The sequence below is a fragment of the Diabrotica undecimpunctata genome, chromosome 2 (assembly GCF_040954645.1).
Source record: "Diabrotica undecimpunctata isolate CICGRU chromosome 2, icDiaUnde3, whole genome shotgun sequence".
Lineage (NCBI taxonomy): Eukaryota > Metazoa > Arthropoda > Insecta > Coleoptera > Chrysomelidae > Diabrotica > Diabrotica undecimpunctata.
The window spans coordinates 8,343,027-8,369,580 of NC_092804.1; the positions used below are offsets into that span (position 1 = coordinate 8,343,027).

At 33.7% G+C, this 26,554-nt stretch overlaps 1 protein-coding gene across 1 annotated transcript in view; it reads left to right on the forward strand.

The window, feature by feature from the left end:
• Window positions 1-26,554, forward strand: part of LOC140433605 (fibronectin type III domain-containing protein 4) — a 220,528-nt gene that overhangs the window by 171,711 nt on the left and 22,263 nt on the right. Inside the window, exon 5 of the mRNA XM_072521588.1 lies at window positions 12,748-12,893. Coding sequence (XP_072377689.1) covers window positions 12,748-12,893 — 146 coding nt within the window. The remainder of the gene's footprint in view (window positions 1-12,747; window positions 12,894-26,554) is intronic.

The window sequence follows — 26,554 nt, forward strand, 5'->3', positions numbered from 1 at the left end:
AAGTACACAAATACACGAGAGTACAAGAAAGTAGAAATGAAAAATCAATCATAGATTACTTTTTGGTAAGTAGCAACAAATGGAAAAGAGTACAAGACACGAAAGTCAAAAGAGGCTCAGAGAATGGCAGTGATCATCATCTAGTAATAATGAGAATGAGAACAGCAAAAGAAAATAAAGAAAAGAGGAGAAAGGTAGTAAATGAAAAAGTAAAAAGCTACAAATTAAAAGAAGAAAGATATAAGAAGATATTCCAAGAAAAATTAGACAATATTTTGAAAGGTAGGACAAAAACTGCAAGTATAGAAGAAAAGTGGGAAAATCTCAAGACCAGCTTAATCATAGCTGCTGAGGAAACTTGCGGGAAGACAAAAATAGCAAATAATAGCATGAGGAGAACTCATTGGTGGACGGACGAAATACGAAGGAAAGTAAAGAACAAAAAAGAAAAATGGAAGAGATATCTAAGTACAAAGCTCCCTGAAGATTATGAGGCATATAAAGAAAAAAGAAAAGAGGTTAAAATAGCTGTGAAAGCAGAAAAAGAAAGGTCATGGGAAAAGTTTGGACTAAAAATGACAAATAATTATAGAGAAAACCAAAAACTCTTCTATGGCGCATTAAAACAGCTCAGACAAAAAAAAGAACACATGATGCCGAATATAAAAGACAAGAATGGAAAGGTAATAACAGAAGAAAACCAAATAATGAAAAGATGGAGAGAACATTTCAAAGAGCTAACTCATACAGACGTAGACAACATAGTGGAGATACAAGAAATTAATGAAGAACAAAAAGTAGAACCCATAACAACACAGGAACTAGAAAAGGCAATTGAAAGAGTTAAATTAGGCAAAGCACCAGGCAAGGACGATATCACCCCGGAAATGATAAAATTCATGAGAATAGAGGGAGTTTACAGCATGAAAGAACTAATGAATGATATCATAAAGAGAGCAGAAATACCACAGGACTAGAAGAAAGACATTATACTACCAATACACAAAAATGGCGACAAGAGAAACTGTAATAATTACCGAGGTATTACTATATCAAGTATTCCTGGGAAGGTATTCGCAAGAATAATAGAAACAAGAATAAAAACCCAAATAGAACCAACTATGGAAGATACACAATGTGGATTCAGGAAGGACAGAAGCACGCAAGACCACATATTCACAATAAGACAAAGTGAGAAAGTAATCAATAAAAATAGAGAAATACATATATGCTTTATTGATCTGGAAAAGGCGTTTGACAGAATACAAAGAAAGGACGTATGGAGGACATTAAAGGAAAGAGGAGTTGGCAGGATAACATTTGATGTAATAAAGGATATGTACAATAATAATACAAATTCGGTGAGAACCAACAACGAGGAATCCGAAGAATTTACTACAAGTCAAGGCGTCAAACAGGGATGCGTGTTGAGCCCACTGCTGTTCTCAGTGGTACTGGATGAAGCAATAAAGAAAGCCAAGAGAAAAATGAGAAAACTAACATTAGGACACTGGCAAATAAAACAGACTCAACTATCAGAGCTTCTATTTGCAGACGACATGGTTTTGATAGCAGAAAACAGAGAAGACCTACAGAACAACCTTGAAATCCTAGAAGAAGAACTGTCAAACATAAATATGAAAATAAATACAGAGAAAACAAAAACAATGATAATTTCAAATAAGAGAAAGACACACGCAATACAATTAAACGGAAAACAACTAGAACAAGTGGATCATTTTAAATACCTAGGAGCAATAATTGAATCAAACGGTAAACAAGACATGGAAATAAATGAGAGAATGGGACGAACAGGAAGCTTATTTAACACTATGAAAACAACATTTTTGGTGAAAAAAGAAATACCGGAGAAGGTAAAAACGGCAGTCGTTAAATCAGTAGTTAGACCTACAATCATCTATAATAGCGAGTCATGCACATTGACTGGGAGACAAAAATCTCGAGTCAATGCTATGGAAATGAGGTTCCTGAGAAAAATAGCAAACAGAAAGAGGACAGACAAAATACGAAACGAAAAAATCACCCAAAACCTAAAACTAGAACCAATAAACGAAAAAATAGTAGAGGGGCAACTAAGATGGTTCGGGCACGTATGTAGAATGTCGAATGAAAGATTAACAAAACGAGTGTTTGAAACGAGAATGCAAGGGAAAAACAAACGAGGAAGACCAAGAGTTAGGTGGGTAGACGAAATCAGAAAAGAAGTTGAGAAGAAAGGATTGACATGGGAAAGTGCACGAAATCTAACACAAGATAGCATGGAGAGAACAGTGCAAATCTTAACCCCACCAGCCTTACACCTAACGGTAGAAAGGCTTAGGACTAAGTAAGTAAGTAAGACCTAATAAATGCTTTTTTTGCAACTTCAAATCTTAACTAAAATAATTTAGGTAAATAATATATAAATCATCATCAACACCGTTTACCTTTATCCCAAGTAATTTTGAATCACATAACCGATTCATTCTTGGCGACTTCAATACAAACAATTTCGAGTGCGGATACAAGGAAGCAGACAACATCGGCGGACTGGTCGATAAATAGGTAAAGGCTAACAATCTTACTATTATAAATGCTCAAAATTACCATATTCCTTTCAAAGCAACACTTGGAATTAACGAATCCTGACCTTCTAGTACACCAATTTTTGAGAAACGGAAAAACCAAAAGGAAAGTAACAGTCCAACCGTTGTTGAAGGTTGACCCTGGAAACGTAACGAACTACCTCGATATACCATTTACCCCAAGGGAACTAAACAACAGTATAAATCAGGTAAACTATAGAAAGGCTGCTGGTGTAGAAGACATATGCACTAAACAGGTCAAACACTACCAAGAAAATAACAGCTGTGAAGGAAATCCCAAGTGATTGCTTCCGTGAATCCTGAAAAACATCCAGCAGAATTAAGCAGTTACAGATCGATCTAGCTACTATCCTACTTGTTAAAGCTGTTTAAAAAAATAACACAATGTTATATCAAACAGGACATGACTGGAGTAGCATTAATTGATTTGTCAGCTTAGGACACTTATTTAATATTCCACGATTTAGGATATGTTGAGGAGATTATGTGTGAATAGCTGTAGATCCAGAGTACGGATAGGTAACAAACTCTCAGCATCTTTCGAAATAAACAGTGATCTAAAACAAGGAGATGTGCTGTCACCTCTCCTCTTTAATATCATCCTGGAGAAAGTAGTAAGAGCAGCACAACTGAAAAGAGAATTACTGACAGTAAATGGACCAAAATTACTAATAGCATATGCAGATGACATTGACATTGTGGGAAACACAGTCACCAATGTGAACGAGACTTTTAATAAATTGGAGGTAGAAGCAAAGAAAACTGGCTTAAAAGTAAACGAAGAGAAAACCAAATACATGTGCATCAACAGACAAAAGTGACGGGATAGAATAGGGCAAAATGTTACAATAGACCAACATAACTTTGAAAGAGTGGAGAGTTTTAAATATTTCGGAGCAACAATCACTGCAGATATCGCGGAAGAGATTTAAGGAATTATTCAGGCAGCAAACAGATGTATGTACAGCCTCCACAATACTATTAAATCTAAAAGCCTAACACGAACATCAAAGATTAGAATATATAAAAAGGTGATTAGACAGGTGCTCATGTATGGGTGTGAAACGTGGACCCTGACCAAAGAAACTGAAAGAAAACTTAGACGTTTTGAAAGGAAAATCCTTAAAAGAATGTTTGGGCTTTATTACGACATTATTAGCAACCAATACCGAATGAGAACAAATTCTGAGGTCAAGCAGATGTATAGAGCGAGCGATATATTCCAAGATATTAAATCCCAACGTTTTGCCAAGTTAATAAGGGAAGAAGCCCCCACAGCAAGACGGCCCTTAGGACGCCCACGAATGCGATGGATTCGTGGATGGACAATATATGGTCAGATCTAAGAACAGTGGGGCTACACACTGACCGAACTATTTTGAACGAGCGTTCAAGATGGAAGCAAGTTGTGCAGTCAGCCAAAACCCACCCCTACGGTACCTGTACCTGTAGTGCTACGAGAAGAAGAAAATGCTAAAATGCTAGTTGACGTGTACATGGGGCTGTTAAACCATGGTGCATTTGCGAAGCACGGACTAGATAATCCGATAAGAGAGCCTCTTCTTTATGGGTAAAGACTAACAATGTTTTAAAATCAGGTGAAAAAGCAATGTTGTCATCAGGGACATGTAACTTCCTATTTTTGCATATACCTATCTGTTAAGCGTTTGCTTGTCGATATCATATTTTCTTGCCGTTGCACATAATTTTGCTGCCCCAAGAACTTCTTCCACTGCAACTGTCATAACGTTATATAAATAGGAGAAAAAACTACCCGTTTTGTCCTTTTAATCCAAAAAAAAGGAGAATATTATATCTGAATCAATATCTTTAATTGTCAAAAGACATCTAAAACTATCAGTTAAAGTAGTAGTTATATTTTATCGTAAACTGGTGCCAATGTGCATTAATCATTTAAAAATACTAGAGATCCAGTGAAACAAGAATTTAACCATAATGTTAAGTCATATTATTGCATCAAACGTCATAACGTTATATAAATAGGAGAAAAAACTACCCGTTTTGTCCTTTTCATCCAAAAAAAGGGGCATATTATATCTGAATCAATATCTTTAATTGTCAAAAGACATCTAAAACTATCAGTTAAAGTAGTAGTTATATTTTATCGTAAACTGGTGCCAATGTGCATTAATCATTTAAAAATACTAGAGATCCAGTGAAACAAGAATTTAACCATAATGTTAAGTCATATTATTGCATCAAACGCTATACAGGGAGACATGAGACAGTTTATGTCTCCCGAAAACAACTATCTCATGTCTCCTTATATAGCATTTCATCAAATAATCTAACCTAAAATTCTTGTTAAACTTCTAATTTATCAAATAACTAAACAAGCCTGAGGTCACAATACCTAAAGAATAAATTCGAACTTTCACTTAACCTTGCTACAAACTACAAGTATGTCACGAGAATAAAATTTATTTTCGGCGGAAATTCTGCACGCGCACTTGACTTAAGCTATAGTCTAGTTGTCAACAGATGAGCCTGTTTTCCCAATTTTAGGAAATAAATGTAGTGTATCACTCTTCCCTTGCCCTAAGCCTCTCTAGCCTACCCTATAACAACGATCAGCCCACCCCTTCCTACTCAAAACACGTCCTATATACAGACGATCTAGACATAGCTGCTTAATTTTATGGATGTCATATCCGAATTTTACGGATGGTAATGGCCCTAGAACACACATCTAGTCCAATGTATAATTGTATAATTATTTACTTCTAGTTTAATTGCTAAAATAAATAAAAACCTGTTTGGCATTTACTTAATGTAACTAAATTCCACTCCCTTTCTTTCTTAATTGGTTTACAGTTTTATCGAATAATATTCAAACGTTACTCAAACAACTTCAAAAAAACAACAAATTAAGCAGTTATTCGACAGTGGTCTAACCAGTAACAGACAGTCCTACCCAAAACTATCGATTCACCAATAAAAATGTAAACACATAAATTGTATTTTACCTGTAAGAGGAATAAAAAACCTGCTTCTCAGTGAGTAAGTTACACCTGTCTGTTTTAATTGGTTTATCGTTTTATCCAATAATATTTACGTGATTTGTTATTGGTGTGACTAGTATTCATCAATAAATCCGGTTTCACTGTAAAACGAGTAAAAATCCTGTTCTGTATTTATTAGTTAATATACTTCATTCCACGAATATACGACTGTTTTAAATTCGGTTTAAGGTATCGACTTAAATGGTCCAATGTGCTGAATTTTACAATAGTAAATTCTCCCCATTTTTAAAATACTGTTATGGCAGATATAAACCTTAGATTTAAATATGAAGGTATGATATAAATATAGAGTTGATAGTTTATAGAACAGTTGTAATTCAGATTTTGAGTTATATAATTACTATCATTGAGTTTAGTTTTGTAAACAAGTTAGTTTTTGAATTATATGATTTAAACGAAGTGCAACAATACTTAAGTGATTAAATAGTGTACATTATTTAGTAGAATATTCAATTAGTTAAAAAAAACAAAAAAACTTACTTATTCTCTTATTCTCCCAATCTCCTAAAACTATCATCAACCGTCAGATTCACAGCCATAATCATTGTCATCACTATCCTCATTCGGATGGTAAATTATAACAGGATGAACTGCTTTGATGCGACCTTCACGGATCCACCATTCTTTAATTAAGTCTTCACATTTTTTTACACTTTTTCCCCAAATTTCAGGAGTGGCAATATCCAATGCTTGTTGCCATGTTTCCAAGACTGCCTCGTCACAGTAACCTTTGTATCCAATATGGTTATCATAATATGTTTTTCATATCCCCCAAATATATTCAATTGGATTAAATTGGCAATAATAGGGCGGTAGTCTTAACACACGATGTCTAAAGGTATGTATAATTTCGTCTACTACATATATGTTTCGTTGTGTATGACTTTAAGCTGAGGCTGAAGCTTTGAGGCTTAAAACAGTATTGAGGAAATTAATATTTTTATTCGTTAACCATTCTTTTATTTTATCTACGGTCTGGGTGCTTGTTGGATGCTTATTTAAAATTTACGAATGGTACGCAGCATTATCCAGTACTATAAGGGATGGTTCATGTAAACTTGGCAACAGTTTTTCTTTCAACCATTTCACAAACATCTCCGTATTCATATTGTCATGATAATCGGCTGATCTTGATTTTGATGAAAACACAAGATCTGCTCCCTCAATAAAACCATGTTTTCCACCTGCATGCACTATAATATATCTCTTTCTCTCGTTATCGATGTGTTTTATGAATTTTATGCTCTCGTCCTGCCAAATTCGTTTGATACCGCCGTTAGCAAAAATACATGTTTATTCTAAATAAACGAAGGAAGAACATTCTTTTTTAAATTTGTTATTTCTTAAAAATTTTATTCTTTTGTGAACGACACTACTTGTTCACGTTCACTACTTGTAAACTCCACAGACTTGTTCTGGAAATTTCAAATACATTTCTGTCTTTTAATTTTTGTAGCACTGAATTTAAAGAAACATGTTCTTTTTTTTCGTGCATTTTATATATTGTCTCACGGATTTCAAATTTGCAACCTTCGGGAAGATCTATAGTCTTTGGTTGGCGGGATTTATATTGTGCTACATTTTGTTCACTTCGTCCACTTTTTTTTTCTTTTGTCAAAACCGACTTAGTTTTGTTTCACTAGTACAGAGTGCATCACACACACGTTTATGTACAGACTGAACAGGTCACAAAGGGCCCCCGTTTGTTTTCCCAGCAGTAAAATAAGAAAGTACTGTACATTAAATATAAAGTTGTCTACATCTAAAACACGTCTCGGCATTTTTGGCTTTAATAAACAAATAAACTACACTAAACTCTCTCTTAACGGACACCTCTCTTCACCGGACACCTCTATACAAACGGTTTTTAAAACTAAAATCAGTCGGCGATACATGAAACTGTATGTAAATTTTCGTTACTTTTTAATATCTGTAACGACTTGGTACTTTAACGATCAATAGCCGGTATGTTATACCCGTTACTTTCGGAACTTTTAAGAGTACATCCACTCAAAGCAAACAAATATTTAAAACTAACAAAGTAAAATATTATATAGATTCTTTTGCTGGTTTCTAAACCATCGTCCTGCCAATTTCTTTTCATTTATATTAAAAATAGTACATTTATTTTTATTACAGTTATAGTATCTAATAAAGTAATAAAATAGTGTAATATCAAAGAAACCCCGCACTTATCTTTGGTGTATACATTTCACCGAAATCCATCCCAAATGTCTGATGAACACATTTGAGTAAAAATGAGCGTTTGCGTAAAAATTTTTGTTATTTTCGGATTAAATTTGGCAATAAATTTTGCGTCTATCTGAACATCTATTAACTGAATTACTTTTAGTTCAGATGTCATACTAACAGTAGATCCTTTTTATTGGAATAATAATTAGACCAATTTACTTTCATTCTTCTACTTGCACAGTAAAATATTCGTTGTCGCAATAATCCCAAACAGTCGTATATTCGTGGAATAACCTATAGCAAGTTTTGACATGGGTATAGTTTTTGTATGAATCGATCTAAAATTTTGAGGTTTTGATAATCGCAAAACCCAACTTTGAACACAATATTAAAAATTTAGGACAATTTGAAAATAAATAACGATTTTGCCTTAATTTTAGTTTTCGGTGCACAAATTAATTTTACAATTTTTAGAATAGACCATTTTAAAATTTTTATATATTTTTTAATAATGTTTTTTTATTTACATTTACGTGCTCGGCAACTATGGCCACATGCACGGGGGCGATTACAAACAAGATTACAAAAGGTATATTCATCATCATGCTTTTCCACTTAGTCCGATTTTGCGCCATCTGAATCCAATTTGTAGTCACTCTTTTTATGTCATCTGTCCATCTCGTTGGAGGTCGACCTCTATTTCTGTTAGCTTGTATTCGGGGTCTTTATTCCAAAATTCTTTTTGTCCACCGGCCATCAACTGGTCTTGCTACATGACCTGCCCAGTTCCATTTTAATGTTGTTATCCTTTCAATAACGTCTGCTACTCCTAATCTTTTGTGTATAGTAGCATTGGGTATTCTATCACGTAGAGAAATCCCTAACATTATTCTCTCCATTGCCCTTTTCGCAACTTGTAGTTTACTCACTGTTGTTCTTGTGAGTGTTAGGGTTTCTGCGCCATAGGTCATCAATCACTGACAAAATACACTGATTAAATACTTTTCTTTTTAGACACATTGGAATCTTAGACCTAAAAATATCCTTCATCTTTCCAAATGCAGCCCACGCGAGGTTTATTCTTCTTTTCAGCTCGATTGTTTGGTTGTCTCGACTTATTGTTATCTTAGGGCCCAAGTATTTATAGGAGTCAACTGGCTCAATATCTTTGTCTTCTACTGAGATGTTTTTGTTGTGGACTAAATTTTTCATAAATTGTGGTTTTGAACAATTTATTTTAAGACCAACTCTTTTTGTGGCAGTATCGAGTTCTTGGAGCGTTATCTGTGCCTTATCAAAGCTGTCTGCAATAAGAACGATATCATCTGCAAATTTAAGGTTATTTAAAAATTTTCTATCTACATTGATGCCCTTTTCGTTCCAATCTATTGGAGGTATAATAACAAAGGTATAATAAGTTCTTCTTCTTGTAGTGCCTATCCGTTTTGAATGTTGGCGACCATAATAGCAATCTGTATTTTGCAAACTGCTGCTCTAAAAAGATTTGTGGTTGTTGTGTTGAACAACGTACGTAGATTTTTCAGCCAGGAAATCCTTCGCCTTTGTCCTCGTTTTTCTTTTACTTCTCCTTGTAGAATTAATTGCAGCAACCCATATATTTTGCTGTTCCTCATGATGTGACCGAGATATTCAATTTTGGATATTTTTATTGTGGTTAACAACGGCTTTTTGCCTTCTTAATAGAACGTCCTGGTTAGCAACGTGGTCAGTATAGGATATCTTTAGGATTAGACGATAAAGCCACATTTCGAAAGCCTGAATTTTTTTGCAGGTAGCGTCTGTGAGAGTTCACGACTCTACTCCGTACAACAGTATAGAAAAGATATAACATCGTAGTAACCTGATTTTTATGTATACTGATAATAAATCATGGCATTTGAATAGCTTAGCCAATTTTTAAAAAGCAGATTTTGCTTTCTCTATCCTACATTTTATTTCTATGGAATGGTCCCAATTTTCATTGATGTTGGTACCAAGGTAGGTGTATGTTTTTACTATTTCATTGGTTGACCATTTACACTGATTCTTTCAATTTGCTGTTCCTTTTTAGAGATCATCATACATTTTGTTTTCTTAATGTTCAATGAAAGTCCATATATCTGACTAACTTTTGTGATTCTATTCATTAATTCCTGGAGGGTTCCATAACTATCAGCGAATACTACCGTGTCATCCGCGTTATTGATACAGTTTCCGTTAATTCGAATTCCGGATTCAACATCCTCTACTGCTTCTTGAAAGATTTCCTCAAAGTATACGTTAAACAGAACGGATGATAGTATACATCCTGAGAGACCTCATGTTTGATTTTGATATCGTAATAAGTTTTGCCATATAATACTGCGGTTTAAGATTTAGCTGACGTCTTACTTTACTGCATTAATGACATTTGGCAAGAATATGCTTCACTGTTAGTTCGCACTGGCATATTTGACAGATAAGATTGACATGCGATGTCATCAGGAAGCTGTGTGTTAGTTTGGTGTGTCCAATACAGATGCTTCGTATAATTGTAAGTTCTTCTAGTTGTCTAGATTGTCCAGTGGGGCCAGTATATAATGGCGTATACAATAAGGGCTGGATTGCACATATGGATGTATTTTAGGAGCTCCAGTGGGTTTGCGATAATCTTCTGGTGAATATTTGCAAATTTGGATATGAGTTATTAACGTGGTATTTGTTGAAGCCTTTTTAGCATGCTGATCTGCGAGTTCTTTGTCAGATGTACCAATGTGAGAGGGTATCCATATAAAGGCAAGCTTAGTGTCGAAAGAGTGATGAATAATTTGCACAAAAAGGATGATAGGTAAATAATTCCTGAATGCATAAAATGGAAGATAGAGAGTCTGTACCAATGGAATATTTTTGTTCGGGAGGTTAATATGCTTAACAGCCTATAAGATACTTTACAATACTCCAGTATGTACGCTGTACAAAAGATAATTAGAAGAAGTACAAATAAGAATGTTTTTAGAGGTGGCCGAACAGCCAACCCCCAAATCACTTTTGAAAGCATAATATTGGATCAAAGTGATTACTGTATATAATTTCAAAAAATGATTATTATATTAGTTCTTTAGAAGTTTCGTATTTACTGAATTTTGTTAAATAAGTGTTAGTTGAAGAGGGGTGCTAATCCAAGGAGAAATTGTAGTATTGGTAGTATGGGCTGTTATAAATAACGGGTAGACAGGTGAAGAGGGTTATAAAAAACAGATGCATTATAGGAAAAGAGAAGGTATGGCTGTCTAATCTAGAAGGATTCATCGGCTTTACAGTAGACTCTCAGATGGACTTTCTGAAAGACGTAATGTACAGCGATTTGTTTATAGGTGGTGAAAGTTTCGCGTATTGTGAGCATACACATTAGACTGCTTTATTAAATGGGCACGTTTTCTTCGAATTTCAGTTAGAACTTGAAATATCAACAGAGTAGGTAGCGGCATGATTTTGAATTTGATAAAGAAAGGTCGGAAGTGTTCTAGATAACTAACTCCTGCTAAAATCCTAACAGCTTTCTTTTGCATTCTAATAGGAATAATTCCAAAATAGGAATAAAATTGTTGTTTGATAACCTTTTCAATCACTTTCCCAAAATGCTTATGGGTCTGTAATTGTCAGTTTTTGAAGAATCACCTTTTTTGTAAATTGGTAGTACTTTTAAGTATTTTAATACTTCTAGAAATACTCTAGTTGATATAATTAAACTAATAATATGAGAAAAAGGTGTTAAACCTATTTGGTAAGTTTCTTTTAAAATGTTGCTATTAATTTCGTGAACGTCAATACAATTAGAATTACTAGGAGACTTTATTATTTGAGAGATCTCTTCTTCCACAACGGGACGAAAAAAAAGGACTTGCTCGGAGAAGGATAATTTCTATAATTATTAAAGAGAATATAAACATTAATAGTGGCAGGAGATGTAATTATATTCTCTGCAATTGTAGTAAAAAACTGATTTATTTCGTCTGGAGGTAGATCAGGTTGTACCGAACTGGATCTTGTGTTGTTTCTTTCAAAATTTACTATTTTCGCGCAGACCTTAGATTTATTATTGGAATTAGTAATAAAACTAGAGTAAGCCGACTTTTTAGCAATTTTCCATTGCCGATTGTATTCATTTTTTTTTGTTTTTATACTTTTAACAAATCGGGATCCTTAGTGGCATCTGCAATGTATTTAATAAGAGAAATATTAGATCTGTATGACCTTAATTCATTATTAAACCATTGAACGGGTGTTTTTTTAGCATTTTGTCATACTTTTTTTGTTGAAAAACTCCTTTAATATTAAATTGTTATAAGTTTCGGTAAGAAAGACTGTCAAAAAATCAGGATCATTACTAATATCATAAAAAAAGTCCATATTTGTAGTGGCATACTCGATTTACCCAACGCCATTAGCAAATACCAAGAGATAATAGATTCCTTATACTCCATAAAGTTTTATATCGTTTCTTTAAAATTTCCGGTGTCTGGTGTGTATAATAAATATTTTAAAATTAATACGTACATCTCTACATGCTTTTATTCATACATATTTTGCCATAATGTAGCCATAAAAATTAATTTTCTAAAAGATGAACTCCCCCAGCTGAGACCCCAACCCCGAAAAAAACGCCGTAAATACTAAACCCTCCCTACCTTCGAAATCAAAGCACAATATATAACATTAAGTTCTTTCCAACTCCGAGTCCAAGTGAACTTCCTCTCAGCTCAGACGCTCGCCGCTGTCCCGCGTGAGCGAACAAACGAGTCACTTGTGACGGAGTTTGTATCCGCCGTGAAAAAGTTAGGTTAGAGTTCGTAGGAGTTGTGCGCCTCTTTTCAGTATCGTTTAAGAAACCGGCGCGTGTTTAACAGTCAAAATGTGTGTTCCAGAGCCACCGCGGACCTCGCCTCAGCAGGACCAGATGGCGGCGGCATTCTCCACGTCTGAACCCGCCGTCGCGACGTCCACCACCAGGGAAAAAGAGTCTGGACAGTCGCCCGCCGATTTGGTCGAGTATCCCCAGACTAGTTCGACGGTAAGTATATACTCCAAAAGTTTCTAAGCGGTAGTTTAAACACCGCTACGAATAGAAAAATGCAAAATTTATTATCTGAATACAAAAAAGTATTCAGCAAATTTTAAATCTAATTGACACTGTCATATAGTAAACACTACATGTCACGTCACAATATAAATAAGTCACATATGTATACATAGGAAATAATTAAGAAATATTACTAGAACATATAATATACCATATACAGTGAAAAATAAAAATATAAAAATATAGAAAAAATTATTCAGTTAGGTGTAAAATAGTTTTCATAGAAACGACCACACTAGGAGCTCAAACAAACAAATTACTGTATACTATAGAAACAGTCTTCCAGCAAGAAGTGTTTTGCTAATTTATAAAATTGTTTTTGCCTTAATATTAATATTTTGTTCAGGTTTAGAAAACAATTATACAGATTATCATCTATTGTATTAAGTTGTGATATCGACGGTGTCACGACAGAAAGGCATAAGCGCCATTGACAGTTTTTTCAGGAGACACAAAAAACGTTTAATGTCGCTTAATATTTCTTTTTTTTACATTTTTTTGGCATTTTATTATTATCGAACTGAGGCATTTTGACTTACCACATGTTAGTTATAAAACAATTATTATAAACATGAGATATTTAACATTTTGGTGCTTACGACTTTAATGTTAGGTTCTGTGGTGTTTAAGCCCTTTTGAAAGGCGGTTACCTAATTTGGAAAAAAGTATTTTGATCAAAAAATGTCGCTTAGGAACTTGTACGCCTTTTAATTTTACGGAATTATAACAAAAATGGAGAATAAATCTTTTCATTTTAAAGCATAACAATTAAGTAAAAATAATACAAATTAAACAATACACAATAATAGATTTATGAGTTTCTTAGAGTTATATTGGAGAAAAAAAATACAAAAATAAAGTTAATATAATTATCACGTTATATTAAGTAAAAAACAATAAAAACTATTAAAACGTACCATTTTTTCTACATTGATAACGAAGTAAGTTGTATTATAAAACTAATAGAAATAAAATACATATCAAAATTTGATAACAGAAAATAACATTTATCAATAACAAAACAAACTAATAGAAACGAAGGACCGATATAACAGAAAATTTAACCAGTTGATGAGCTAGAACTAATGCTGCCAATTTCAGTCTCATTTTTAAAAAATAATGTCAAGGATGATGAATCTGATTCGGAGTTTAAAGAATCATTTTGTTGTATAAAATCATTACAACCTATCTTATCATCAACTAATGAATTAAATACTATTGCGGCATTGTTACTACTATCATCACTATCTGAGTAAAGTACAAGCTTTTTATCACAGGTTAATAAATCAGTCTCTTCTTCGGCAGTTTCATCAATATTCGAAAATAAACGGCTGTCAATATTCAAATTTGGACTTCGAGGAAAACTGAAATCCACAATGGCATCATCATCTAGAACAGAACTAGGCATTTGGAGTTCTTGTTCATGGTCTTTTAGTACAGGCTCTAAAAGAACATCATGCTTTTTAGCGCTTCATTGAGGACCTCATTTTCAGTGGAAAATGAACCATGGTTTTCATTATTTCCGCAGGATTCCTGCACATTGCTTTCCTGATCTTCCCAAATGGATTGCAATGCAAGATTCATTATTTTGTGCCCCCGAGAAACCATTCTAAAAACCATTAAAAAAAAGGAGTAAGCGCCATTCAAATGTTAGTTTTTTAAAATAATATTACTACCAAAATATAACTTTAAAATTAAAAAAAAAAAAGAAAACTATACAACAAAATCAATATATATTTTATTTAGGTCAAACCTTATTTAAGTCGGTTAAGTAGTAACTTTTCTATGGCAAATCTAAGTCATAGTGTATTTCAAATGGCCAAATGGAGGTTAGATAAATGAAAAATTTTTTTCTGAAAAGGCCTAACCGACAGTCGGTAAAATTGTACATTCTTATGGTATATTATGATTTCTCAAGATAAATAATCTAACTAAACGCTTAACAAAACATTAAATATTAATAATATTTCAAATTATTGTTTACCTTATTGATATAACCACGTTTTCAGACCCAAGACGTAAGCACCACCTTCCACTACGGATCTTGTCGCTTACTGATTTCGGTGTCTCACCTTTTAAGAAACTCATTTGGCGGTTAGAAAATTCAAAGCTTGTTATAGTCGACTTGGAATTTTTTACAGCTGCGTCATTTAAATAGTCGATAGGACGTAAAATGTATTTTATTTTGATACCAAAACATAAATTTAAAAATTTTGGCGCTTATGCCTTTTTGTCGTGACGCCATCGATATGACTTTTGTTTCTTGTATTGTACTGATGTTGATCAGCTTGTGTTTTTACATCTTGTATATTATTATTAGCAGTTTACAAACTTTCAAATATATATATATATATATATATATATATATATATATATATATATATATATATACAAGAAATGCTGGATATTAGTGACTGTCGATATAAACAAACAACACAGTTTATTAGGGTTGCAGTCAGAAAATTAGCCGGGATGTTAATGAAACACTCTTTTCACTTTTTGTCTAGCTTTCGGAATTGTTTTATTCCTTTTTCAAGACACTGTAACAAGAAAAATATGTAAATATTTATATAATATCACAATTCTTCAGTGTAACTTACTAGTCGTTGAGATTATTTATAAAAGCATTGCCACTTAATATTAAAAACACATATAAAATATAAAGTAATGAACAAAATACATTCTAAAATTTTAAAATTTAGGTAAAGGTAGTAAAACTTAGTTTATGGCATCTTTTAATGGTGTGTTTTAAGTCTGACACATAGAGAACACAAAGTAAAAACCCTATGATTAAAAAGTAATTAGGTGTACTTAATATTATATTTCTTTTTAAGAAATACTAGAGGCCCATCTTGGGTGATTATACTTTTTAATTTTTAAACCTGTCTTAATGGTATGCAACATGTTATGCATACAAGTGTAATTTATATACACTAATTTATGTATGTGCAGTGTTTTTTAAATAGATAATATATGGTTGCTAATGCCCAGTAAGCAACTTTCTTTCTTTTTATGGTAGAACCATGTTATACCTCACAGCTCGTTCTTTTCTGTATATTATAATTATTAAATTTTTTATTTATATTTAATTTATTCTTCGGCGCAAGAATAACTCGTTTACTGAGCCAGTCGTGATTCCTATAATTAATTTGAATATTAGGAAATAGCAGCTGTATATATCAGAGTTGTTTGAAGATGACAGGAATAATATTGACGAATTCTACCAAAACTGTATTGACAGCCCAGAAATTATGAAATGTGAGGTAGAACACGCTATAAAGAATGCTTAAATTATAAAAACTTGTGGTCCAGATGATACAACAACTGAGTTGCTGAAACTAATAGAGGATGATAACATAAAAGTAGTAGTAAGACTTTTTAATTCAATATAAACCATCGGAGTTGTTATGTATTTAATGAGGCACCGACTATTGTACAAAACTATTTATTAAAAGATGCAGTGGTTACAAACATACATTATGGATGGATCCGTAGACTTACGGCGTTCCATCACCTAACCTCACTATCGACCCCTAGACTTTTCCACAGTGTCTCTTATTCCGCTGCCGGACTCATATATAACATCTCCTCCCTCGTTAGAGATCAAGTTTAATGGGAGCTTTTACTAGTCTTCCAGAGCGCGTTCTAACATTGCAATCATTGAATGTTTCATCACTCGGTATATATGTGTTTGTTTCTTCTTGTGATGAACTTGGAATGGGCTCCTTCGGTTCTAATTGAATAGGCTAGTTTTTCAAATTTGGATTCACTGGGATTTCAATTGTAACACTGTCACGTAACACTGGCACATCATCACTCACTATAGGAGGTTCTGCTTGAGCTTCGTTAGAATCTGGGATTCTATCTTCACCTCGTCTTTTCTCATATCATTTGCGTGTGTAAATTTTATTACACCATTACTACATACTAGATAAGTACAGTAACTTAAAATTTTCATAATCTATCCTTTCTGCCATAATTTTGTTTGTTTGTTTTTAATATAGACACTTTCATTTACTTTATACCATGTATGTCCATTTTTAATTGGGATAGATGCATGCTTACTATTATGACAAGATTTTCAACATATTAAATCTAGTTCTAGGACGCACTTTAAAAATACTTTCACTTGGAGAAATCCCTGTAGCTGTTGTAGGAGTTGTTCTATAAGAGAATAAAAAGTTTTGAATTTTCTGAATAACCAATCTCCTCTCTCTTCATAGTCAACAGGGCTTTTTCCAAATTTTCTTTACTATTTGAACACTACGCTCCGCAGCACCATTACTTTGAGGGTGATATAGAGGTGTCTTCAATTGTTTAATTCTATTTGCTTGACAAAATGCCACAAATTCACTGGAATTGAAAGGAGGTCCATTGTCTGAGACTAATTCGACAGGAAGACCAATTACAGTAAACATATCTCTTAATTTTGATATAGTTTCTGATGCCTCTGTACCATTTGACATTAATTTTACATCTAACCATTTTGATTTCTGATCGATTAAGATTAAAAATGTGTACTTAAATTTAACAAAAAAATCTATATATATACTCTGTATAAGTTGTGTGGTGCAGACGGCCACGGACATAATTCCTTGCTTGAATTTGTGAAATTTTGACATTGTTGACATACATTACAACATGATATGAATTTTTCAATATGTTCATTCACATTTGGCCATTAACAATATGAACGTACCAACATTTTAGTACGAACAATACCATTATGTTGTTCGTGAAATAAGTCTAACACCTTATCTTGTAATTGATTTGGAATAACTACTCTATTTCCCACTAGGATACAATTTTGTTCAATTGACAATTCATTTCTACGTTTAAAGTATGGTTTCAAAGATTCATCACTTACTTTCCTAGGCCAACCTGATAAAATGAAATATTTTACTTTTAATAACAAATCTTTGTTTCATTTGCAATATGACACGCGTTTAAAGGCATTTGATCTACCGAACTATAAGAATACAAATAGTCTGTAATTTTTATATTATCACTACAGGGTAAACGTGATAAACCATCAGCATTGTTAATTGCTGCCCCCTTTTTGTACTGAATATCGTACTGATAACTTGACAGAGTGATAGCCCATCTTATAATTCTTGCAGCCGCTGAAATTGGAATTCCTTTATTTTTTCCAAAGATAAACTGTAATGGCTGATGATCTGTAATCAGTATAAATTTAAGACCATAAAGATATTTATGAAATTTATTTAAAGCAAACATAATAGCAAGGGCTTCCCTTTTCAAATTACTATACTTTTTTTTCTGTACTAGACAGTGTACTTGATGCAAACATGACAAGTTTCTCTACATGACCAATTTTATGACTTAAGACACAACCGACACCATAACTACTTACATCACATGTGACATAAATTGGAAGAGATGGATCATAATGAGTAATAACACTATTAGATGTTAACCACTTTTTACTTTCTTGAAATACTTTATCACATTCAGGTGACCAGCTACTACTGAAATTAATATTATTTTGACACAGTTTGTATAATGGTTTTAATTTGGAAGACAACATCGGGATAAACTTTCCATAGTAGTTTAGCAAACCTAAATATGACTTTAATTCAGTTGTATTCTTTGGTGTTGGAGCTGAGTTAATTGCTAGTATTTTTTCTTCAGTAGGATGTATTCCTTTGGCATCTATAATATGACCTAAAAATTTTACTTTAGTTTCGAAAAATTTACACTTATTTACATTAATTTTTACATCATAGTCATGTAAATAAAATTGAATTACCTTCTACTTCTAATACTATTTTCTCTGGAGCTGAATTTTCAGGTTCCAATGAAGACAAGAAACCTAGAAATAATGAATTTTCCTCCTCAATTTCATCCTGTATATCATCTTCTTCTAACAAACTAACTTTCGAACGACATACTGCACTTGTATGTCCCACTTTCTTACAACTGAAACATTGCCATGCTTTGGCTGGACATTTTGATGAGTCATGTTTTCTACCACATCTAAAGCATGACTTGGGTTGGACATTACTTCTACCAGTTTGATGGCCGTCATCTTTTTTCACTGTAGCTTCCCTCTTTCTGAACATTACTTTATCTAACTTCCCTTCTATTGCCGCTACATTTTCCTGTTCCATCCTTCTAACTTGACCTTCTGTAAGTTCTATTGACAAGGCTATCTCATAAGCTCTTTCAAAGGAAATGTTGTCTTCTGCCAGGAGTTTACGTCTTATTTGGACTGATCGTACACCACATACAAACCTGTCTCTGAGACATTCTTTCAAAAACTGCCCAAATTTACAATATTGAGCAACACTTTTCAGTTTTGACACAAAACTTTTAATATATTCCTGAGGCTCTTGATTTGTATTGTAAAATTTATACCTTTCAGCGATAACTAACCGCTTTGGACTATAATGTTCAATCAGAACTCTTTTTAACTCCTCAAATGTTTTTGAACTTGGTACCTCTGGTGCTAATAAGTCTTTTAAGACACTGTAAGTCTCTCCGCCAATTAAAGAAATCAATAATGGAACTTCCTTGTCTTTTTCCACTACATTACATATAAACAACTGCTCAAGTCTCTCTATATAAGAGGTGATATCACTTTTCGCAGGATTGAACTGCTCAATGTATCCAACTAACGACATTTTTCGACTTTTGCGTGGATTCTTTCTGTGACTCGTCGCCAAATATGTTATGTATTTAATGAGGCACCGACTATTGTACAAAACTATTTATTAAAATATGCAGTGGTTACAAACATACCTTATGGATGGATCCGTAGACCCACGGCGTTCCATCACCTAACCTCACTATCGACCCCTAGACTTTTCCACAGTGTCTCTTATTCCGCTGCCGGACTCATATATAACAGGAGTGATTCCCACAGATTGGCTCAAATCCATCTTTGTCGCAATACCTAAAAAACACAATTCAAGAAAACGCTCAGAATATCGATTAATTAGCCTAATGAGCCACACTCTTAAAATTTTGCACGACAATTATTCCATATTGCAGAAGATCGAGAAGCATTCGCAATGGTGATCGCCAACATCGGATAATTCTGATATGGCACGCAAATAAGAATTAGGAAATACTTTTTAGATCAGCTTTCCTTTCGATATTATTACTTTACTTTACTTAATCAGTAGACCCATTTGTACCTTTCGGTGTTGGGCCGTTTAAAATACAATTCATTACATTACAATATTTGACAGTCTTCTGAGGTGTCCTAGCTCTTAACGAACTTTCTCCATTCGTTCCTATTGGATGCCATCTGTGTTGCTTCCTGCCAAGTCTTACCCTTACTCTGCAGTATCTGCGAGATGTCACTGTTCCATTCTTTAATGGGTCTTCCTCTTCTGTTCTTCCCTATTGGTTTGGCGTCCCACACTCTTTTAACTTGTCTATTATTGTCCATCCGGGTTAGACGTCCGAACCATGCCAATTTTTTCTCTTTGATTGACTCGAGTATCGGTTTGATTTTGAGTCTTTCTTTTATTTCTTCATTTCTGATTCTATCAGTTCTTTTTACTCCTATCGTTCTTCTGAGGTATTTCATCTCTGCTGCCTGAATTCTGCTCTGATGTCTTTTGCTTAATATCCAATTTTCTGCTCCATATGTCACTGTAGGTCTATATATTGTTTTGTATATTGTCATCTTGGTCTTTGTTGATATTTCTTTGTTATTAAGAAATCCTCTATTTAGTGCTTGGAATAGTTTTTCTGTATTTTCCATTCTGTTGTTAAGATCATCCTCGATGTCTCCTTTGTTGTTGATTACTGTTCCTAAGTATTTGTATGAATTTGTCTGTATTATTTTTTGTTGGTCTATCATTACTTCTATTTGATCTTCCGTCCCTTGTTTCCTTGATATTTTCATTATTTGAGTCTTCTCTTTGTTTACGTTTAAGTTGTATTTTCTTGCTTCCAGGTTCCATTTCTCTACGTTGTATTTCAGTTTTTCTGCAGTTTCCGCAATATTATTAAATTACAAAAAATATCAGGCAATAATATTTGTCGATGAGAGCATAAGCATAGAGATAGAACCAAAAGTCTAATAATGAAAATCTTTCCACTTAAAAAGACAAAAAAAATATATTCAAACTTTTTTCACCCATCTCTCATGGTTCTCACAGCTGCAGCTTGACAACGATAAGTCACAGGAGATATACAAAGCTTAAGGTGTATCATTAATTAGTTGAGTAAAAATAATAAATTAATGAAAATACATAAATAATAAAAGTATGCCAATTATGGTAAATATTTAATTCAGATTGTATAATAATTTGGATGGGATGCAAGTGGATACGATTTTGTTAATAAACAATGTAATTCAGAACATGAAATGTTCTCTACTACGTATTTCACATCTGATTGCGGTTTTCTAGTATGGAGAGTGTACCTCAAGCTTCCTATAGAGTCTTTCTCGCTTCCGACAGACGCGAATAATAGATATATTCCTTGAAGCGGTTTGTAAATTGTGTCAAAATTTGAGCTCGTATCATTGCAGAACTTTTAGAGTTTTGGAAAAATACTCCAACCAACTTAACACATAAATTCCCAACTTATTCAAAGACAGTCTTCGACATTTATGACAAACATGTGTACATGCAGTTGCAATCACCCTTTTTTGTGATTGACAAATTTTTAATTGGTAACTTGTAAGGCTTCAGCAATAAAAGAACACGAATGCCCGCTACTGAGCCACTTTAACTCTATTCTACTATTTATTTAATCCAATCAAGCCTTTTAAAGTGGATTACGTTTTATTTTAAGTGTAAATAAATAAGTAGAAAATAACGTGGAGCTTGCCATTTCGTTAAACAGGTTTCACAATTTATTTTTAAGATAGATTTAAACCAAATAATATATTTAACGCCAGGAAAATTTCAGAATAAGGATTTATATCAATTTATTGTAGTGTTAAGAATGTTCTTTAATAAGTAATATGGAGAGTACACTCAAAAAAAGGCTAATAGGTATTCCAATAGAAACAAAAATTTTACCGTCAACTGGAAAATTTACGTTCAACTTTATTGTAAAAGTTTTAAGTAAATATTATGCACCTTTTATAGATAAAAACAAAGATCAATGTTTCTCCAGGATTTAACTCCATACAAAAGTTCAGCCCTTCTGCATGGAGTTGAAGCCTGAACATTAAAAATAAATACTATGAGACGGTTAAAAGCCTTTAAAATGTGGCTTTATCTCAGAATTCACAGAATATCATGAACGTAATGCATTACGAATCAAACAGTAGTAAACAACATAAATAGAGCATTAGAACTTCTTCTTCTTCTTTTTATATAGACATGACTCTATCTGTTTTTCAATGTGCCTCCAGTAAGTTGTCGTTCCATCGTTTTCGTGGTCTTCCTACTGATCTTCCTATTGGGGAACCGTCTCTTGCCGTCTTTACTACTCTATTTGTTGTCATTCGGCTTATATGATCGTTCCATTCTACTCTTCTATTTCTTACCCAGTTCTTGATGTTCTCCACCTTGCATATACGTCGTATATATGTACTTCTAGCCCTGTGGTGTCTTACCATCAATTTTTTCAAGTGTTTTCATCTCTGCTCTTTCTAACATCCTTTTTGTCCTCTCTGTAGAGATGATAACAAAGGATTACATATCATCCATTCTATCTGTGTCGCTGTTTGAAATTCAGGAAAATGGGCACCTGATTGGTGTACTACCAGATGTGAAAACTACCGCAGACTGTCACTAATAATACATGCTAGTAAAATCTTGTTGCATATCATCAAAAACAGATTAAAAACCCATCTACATTACTAAATACCTTAAGAACAAGCGGGTTTTGTAAAGAGTGAAGTTAGATGGGAACAAATCCTGAACCTGAGACAACTCATTGAAATTTTAGAGAATTTCAAGTATATATATACAAGGATTTCCACAGTTTTCACTGTATTCCTGTACTCAACCGTTTTCTCCAATTTTTCCTGTTTAGCCAGTCCCCTTCCTGTAGGTTTCTTCTACTCATTGCTTCGTCCACTTCATCTCTGAAAGATCTTCGGGGTCTGCCTCTCTTTCTTCTTCCTATCGGGCTCCACTCTGTTATTCTATTTATCCACCGATTTTGGTCTGCTCTTCTGACATGTCCGTACCAGGTTCACCTCTTCTGTTCGATGTAGTCTATTATATCGGAGTTCATTCCCATTCTCCTCTTAGTCTCCATGTTATTTATTCTATCTCTTCTTGTTACTCTGCAGCTTCTCCTTAGGAATTCCATCTCTGTTGCTCTTATTTTGTTTTTGGTTTTCTTATTTATTGTCCAATTTTCACACCCATAAGTGAGGATACTTCTTGTCATGGTATTATATATTTTTTCCTTTGTTTTCATGCTGATGTTCTTATCCCATAGTACCGGGTTCAATTTTCGTATGTTCTTCGTTATTCCTTTGTTTGATATTATGAAACCTAAATACTTATACTTGTCTGTTCCTTTGATTTGTTTACCTTCGTCTATTTCCAGCTATTTTATTTCTGTATTCTCCGTTGTTAGGTATTCAGTTTTCTTTAGGTTTATTTCCATCCCGTTCTTTGTATATTCCTGCTCCAGTTTTCTCATCATAAAACTGAGGTCATCCTCGTCTTGTGCGATCACTATTTGGTCGTCGGCAAAACTTAGCGTATATAGATATTCGTTCCTTACTGTTATACCCATTCCTTCGCACTTTCTTTTCCATGGTTTCAGGGTTTTTTCCAGGAATATTTTGAACAGGGTGGGGGATGTGGAGCAACCCTGTAGTAGTCCCTTTGTCGTCTTAAATGGACTGCATATTCTATTGCCCGTTTTGATAGCTACTTCGTTATTCTTGTAGAGTGCTTTTACCGCGTTTATTAATCTTCGTGGAACTTCGATGACGATAGACGATATAATGCTGATTCGCCGATAGTTTTCGCAGTTTTTTCTATTTCCTTTCTTGTATATTGATGTCATATATGCTTGGGTCCATTCTGCCGGTAAGTCTTCTCCATTCAGTGCTCTTTCAAACATTTTATGTATCATACGGAATAACTTTTCCGATCCGTTTTTTATCAATTCATTTGGTATTCCGCCGGGACCTTCTGCTTTTTTGTTCTTTAGAGTTTTGATCGTTCTTTTTACCTCAGCTAGGCTTAATTTGATTTCGTCATGTGTGTAGATTTCTATTCCGTCTATTTCTGATTCTTTGAATTCGGTGCGGTCTTCAGTTAGCAATTTTTTATAGTATTCTTGCCATTCGTTTTCTTTGATTTTCAAGAAGATCTCTTCAAGAATTTCAAGTACCTATGACTATATGCTTCGTTGACTACCAAAGGGCATTTAATTGTGTAAGCTGGATAAATCTGTGGTCTATTGTAATGGCACACCAATTGCAGCTGGTGACACTTATTAAAAATCTGTACCAGTCCAATATAGCAACAGTATGACTAGATCAGAAGTTCTCAAACCAATCGAAGACCGAGAGAGGTGTTTGACAAAAATACGTGTTGTCACATAACTTATTCAATATTTATGGTAAACATGTCATGAGGATGGTTTTAAATGAATGGGCCGTTGGAGTAATAGTGGCTGCTAGGAAAATCTCCAATTTAGGATTTGATGATGACACTACACTTATAACAGCAAATGAGCAAGAAATGTTTAATTGCCTGCAAAGAGTTGAGTACGAAAGCAATAAAGTTGGTCTGAAAATCAATAAAGCTAAGACAAACATAATGGTGGTTGACAGATTCCACACTCTTTAACTGATTACATGTTACAGGAATACCAGATAGTGGACAGTTTTGTCTATCTCGGGTCTAGTATAACTAACGATGGTTACAATGATAACTGTATGGCAAAAAATGCGATAATTCGCCTAACTAAAGTTTTTAAAGATAGATCTATAGCTCAAAATCTTAAGATAAGACTGGTGAACGCCCTTGTATTCTTAATATTTTTATACGGGGCAGAGATTTGGACTCTTCGTGGACGCCAGCCCCAAAAAATTGATGCCTTTGAGATGTGGTGCTGGAGAAGCACGCTGCGCATACACTGAACAGCTCATAGGACAAACTTTTCTATTCTAAACTCGAGATTAAAAAAAGACGTCGAGATGGTCCGACCAAATTAAGAATTCAGCTGGAAACTTATTCTGCGAAGCTCCCACAGCACCTGAAGATTAGAGACCAATTAAGAAAAATTGTTAGGAATATTGGAAGAAACCAAGATCCTCAGTAATGGGAAAACGACAAGAGAGAGATTTATTTGGAAGTTGTTTTTCTCTTTAGTAGACGGATCAAGGAAATATCTTTTTTTTTTTAATTTTATAATTATTGCTATCTGATCATTTACTATGATCAATAAGCAAGTTAGTTCTATATACAAAATATTACAAATAACTTATCTGAGGTTACATTCAGCAATATTCCTTAGGCTCTAATACATTATAGTACTACTAGCTAACTTGTACACCTTAGCCGCACTTTGCTCTGCTTTTTCACCTTCATTCACTTATAGCACTAACTCAAACGGCTTCGTTTTCTTAAGTCTTCTTATCTAGTTGTCGTTGCCTGGGAGTTTGATGGCCTCGACATTCACGTGGTTGAAGAGCCTTTGTTCATGACTCTAGGCAAACTTACTTATTGTCTGGATAACCGTATCCATCTGGAGGTCTCGATGAAGATAACAGTTTCTAAAGTACCATGGAGCGTTAACGATGTTCTTTAATAATTTATTCTGATATCGTTGTATAATTTGGATGTTATTTTCTTTTGTACAGCCCCATAGCTGTATCCCATATGTCCATATCGGTTTAAGGACTTGCTTATACAATAACAATTTGTTATAAGTAGACAGAGTGGATTTTTTCCCATCAACCAGTATATCTTTCTGAACTTATTTTCTAATTCCTCTTTTTTTTTAATATGAGCTTTCCAACTTAGCTTGGAATCTATTATCATACCCAAATATTTTGCCGTATTTGCATAAGGTATTTGGTTTCTATTTATACTAATTTATACTAACTTGACATGAAGAGATTTTACAGGGCTAATCTCCAATCTTAATCAGGGAGCTCTCAGTTAATTATTTCTTGTTCTTCATTTATTTGAAAACTATTTTCTAGGTGGTCAGCAAACCTGTTGGCCTTTTGTATATTGCTTCTTGCTTAGCTACCATTAGTATTTCTAATTGGTGGATTCTGTAAGATTGGCCTTTTTAATCGATTGGTAGCCTTCCACAATAAGTAGTCAGTAGCGCTATCATTTCATAGTTCACTTAGGTAGACGCTAACCGATTCGTCTTTAATTTTTTTGAATTTCTCTTTTTAATTTTTGTGTGGCATTATATAATTTAGTGTTATCAACTGGTGCTCTAGACTGATGCCACTTGCGTCTCAGTTTTCTTTTTTCGGTTATCATTTCTCTGATTTTTTTCGGGTAGTTATTTCCTTTTATTCTTTCGACACTGTTCGTTCTGTTGTTCCAAGCAGCTTGTTGTACATTTTTATTGAGTCATTCTACTTTTGCCTCTAGTTCAACGGTTCTTAATGAAACTGAGAGGTTAATCTTCTCTTCAAGATCTATCTGGAAGCTTTTCCAGTT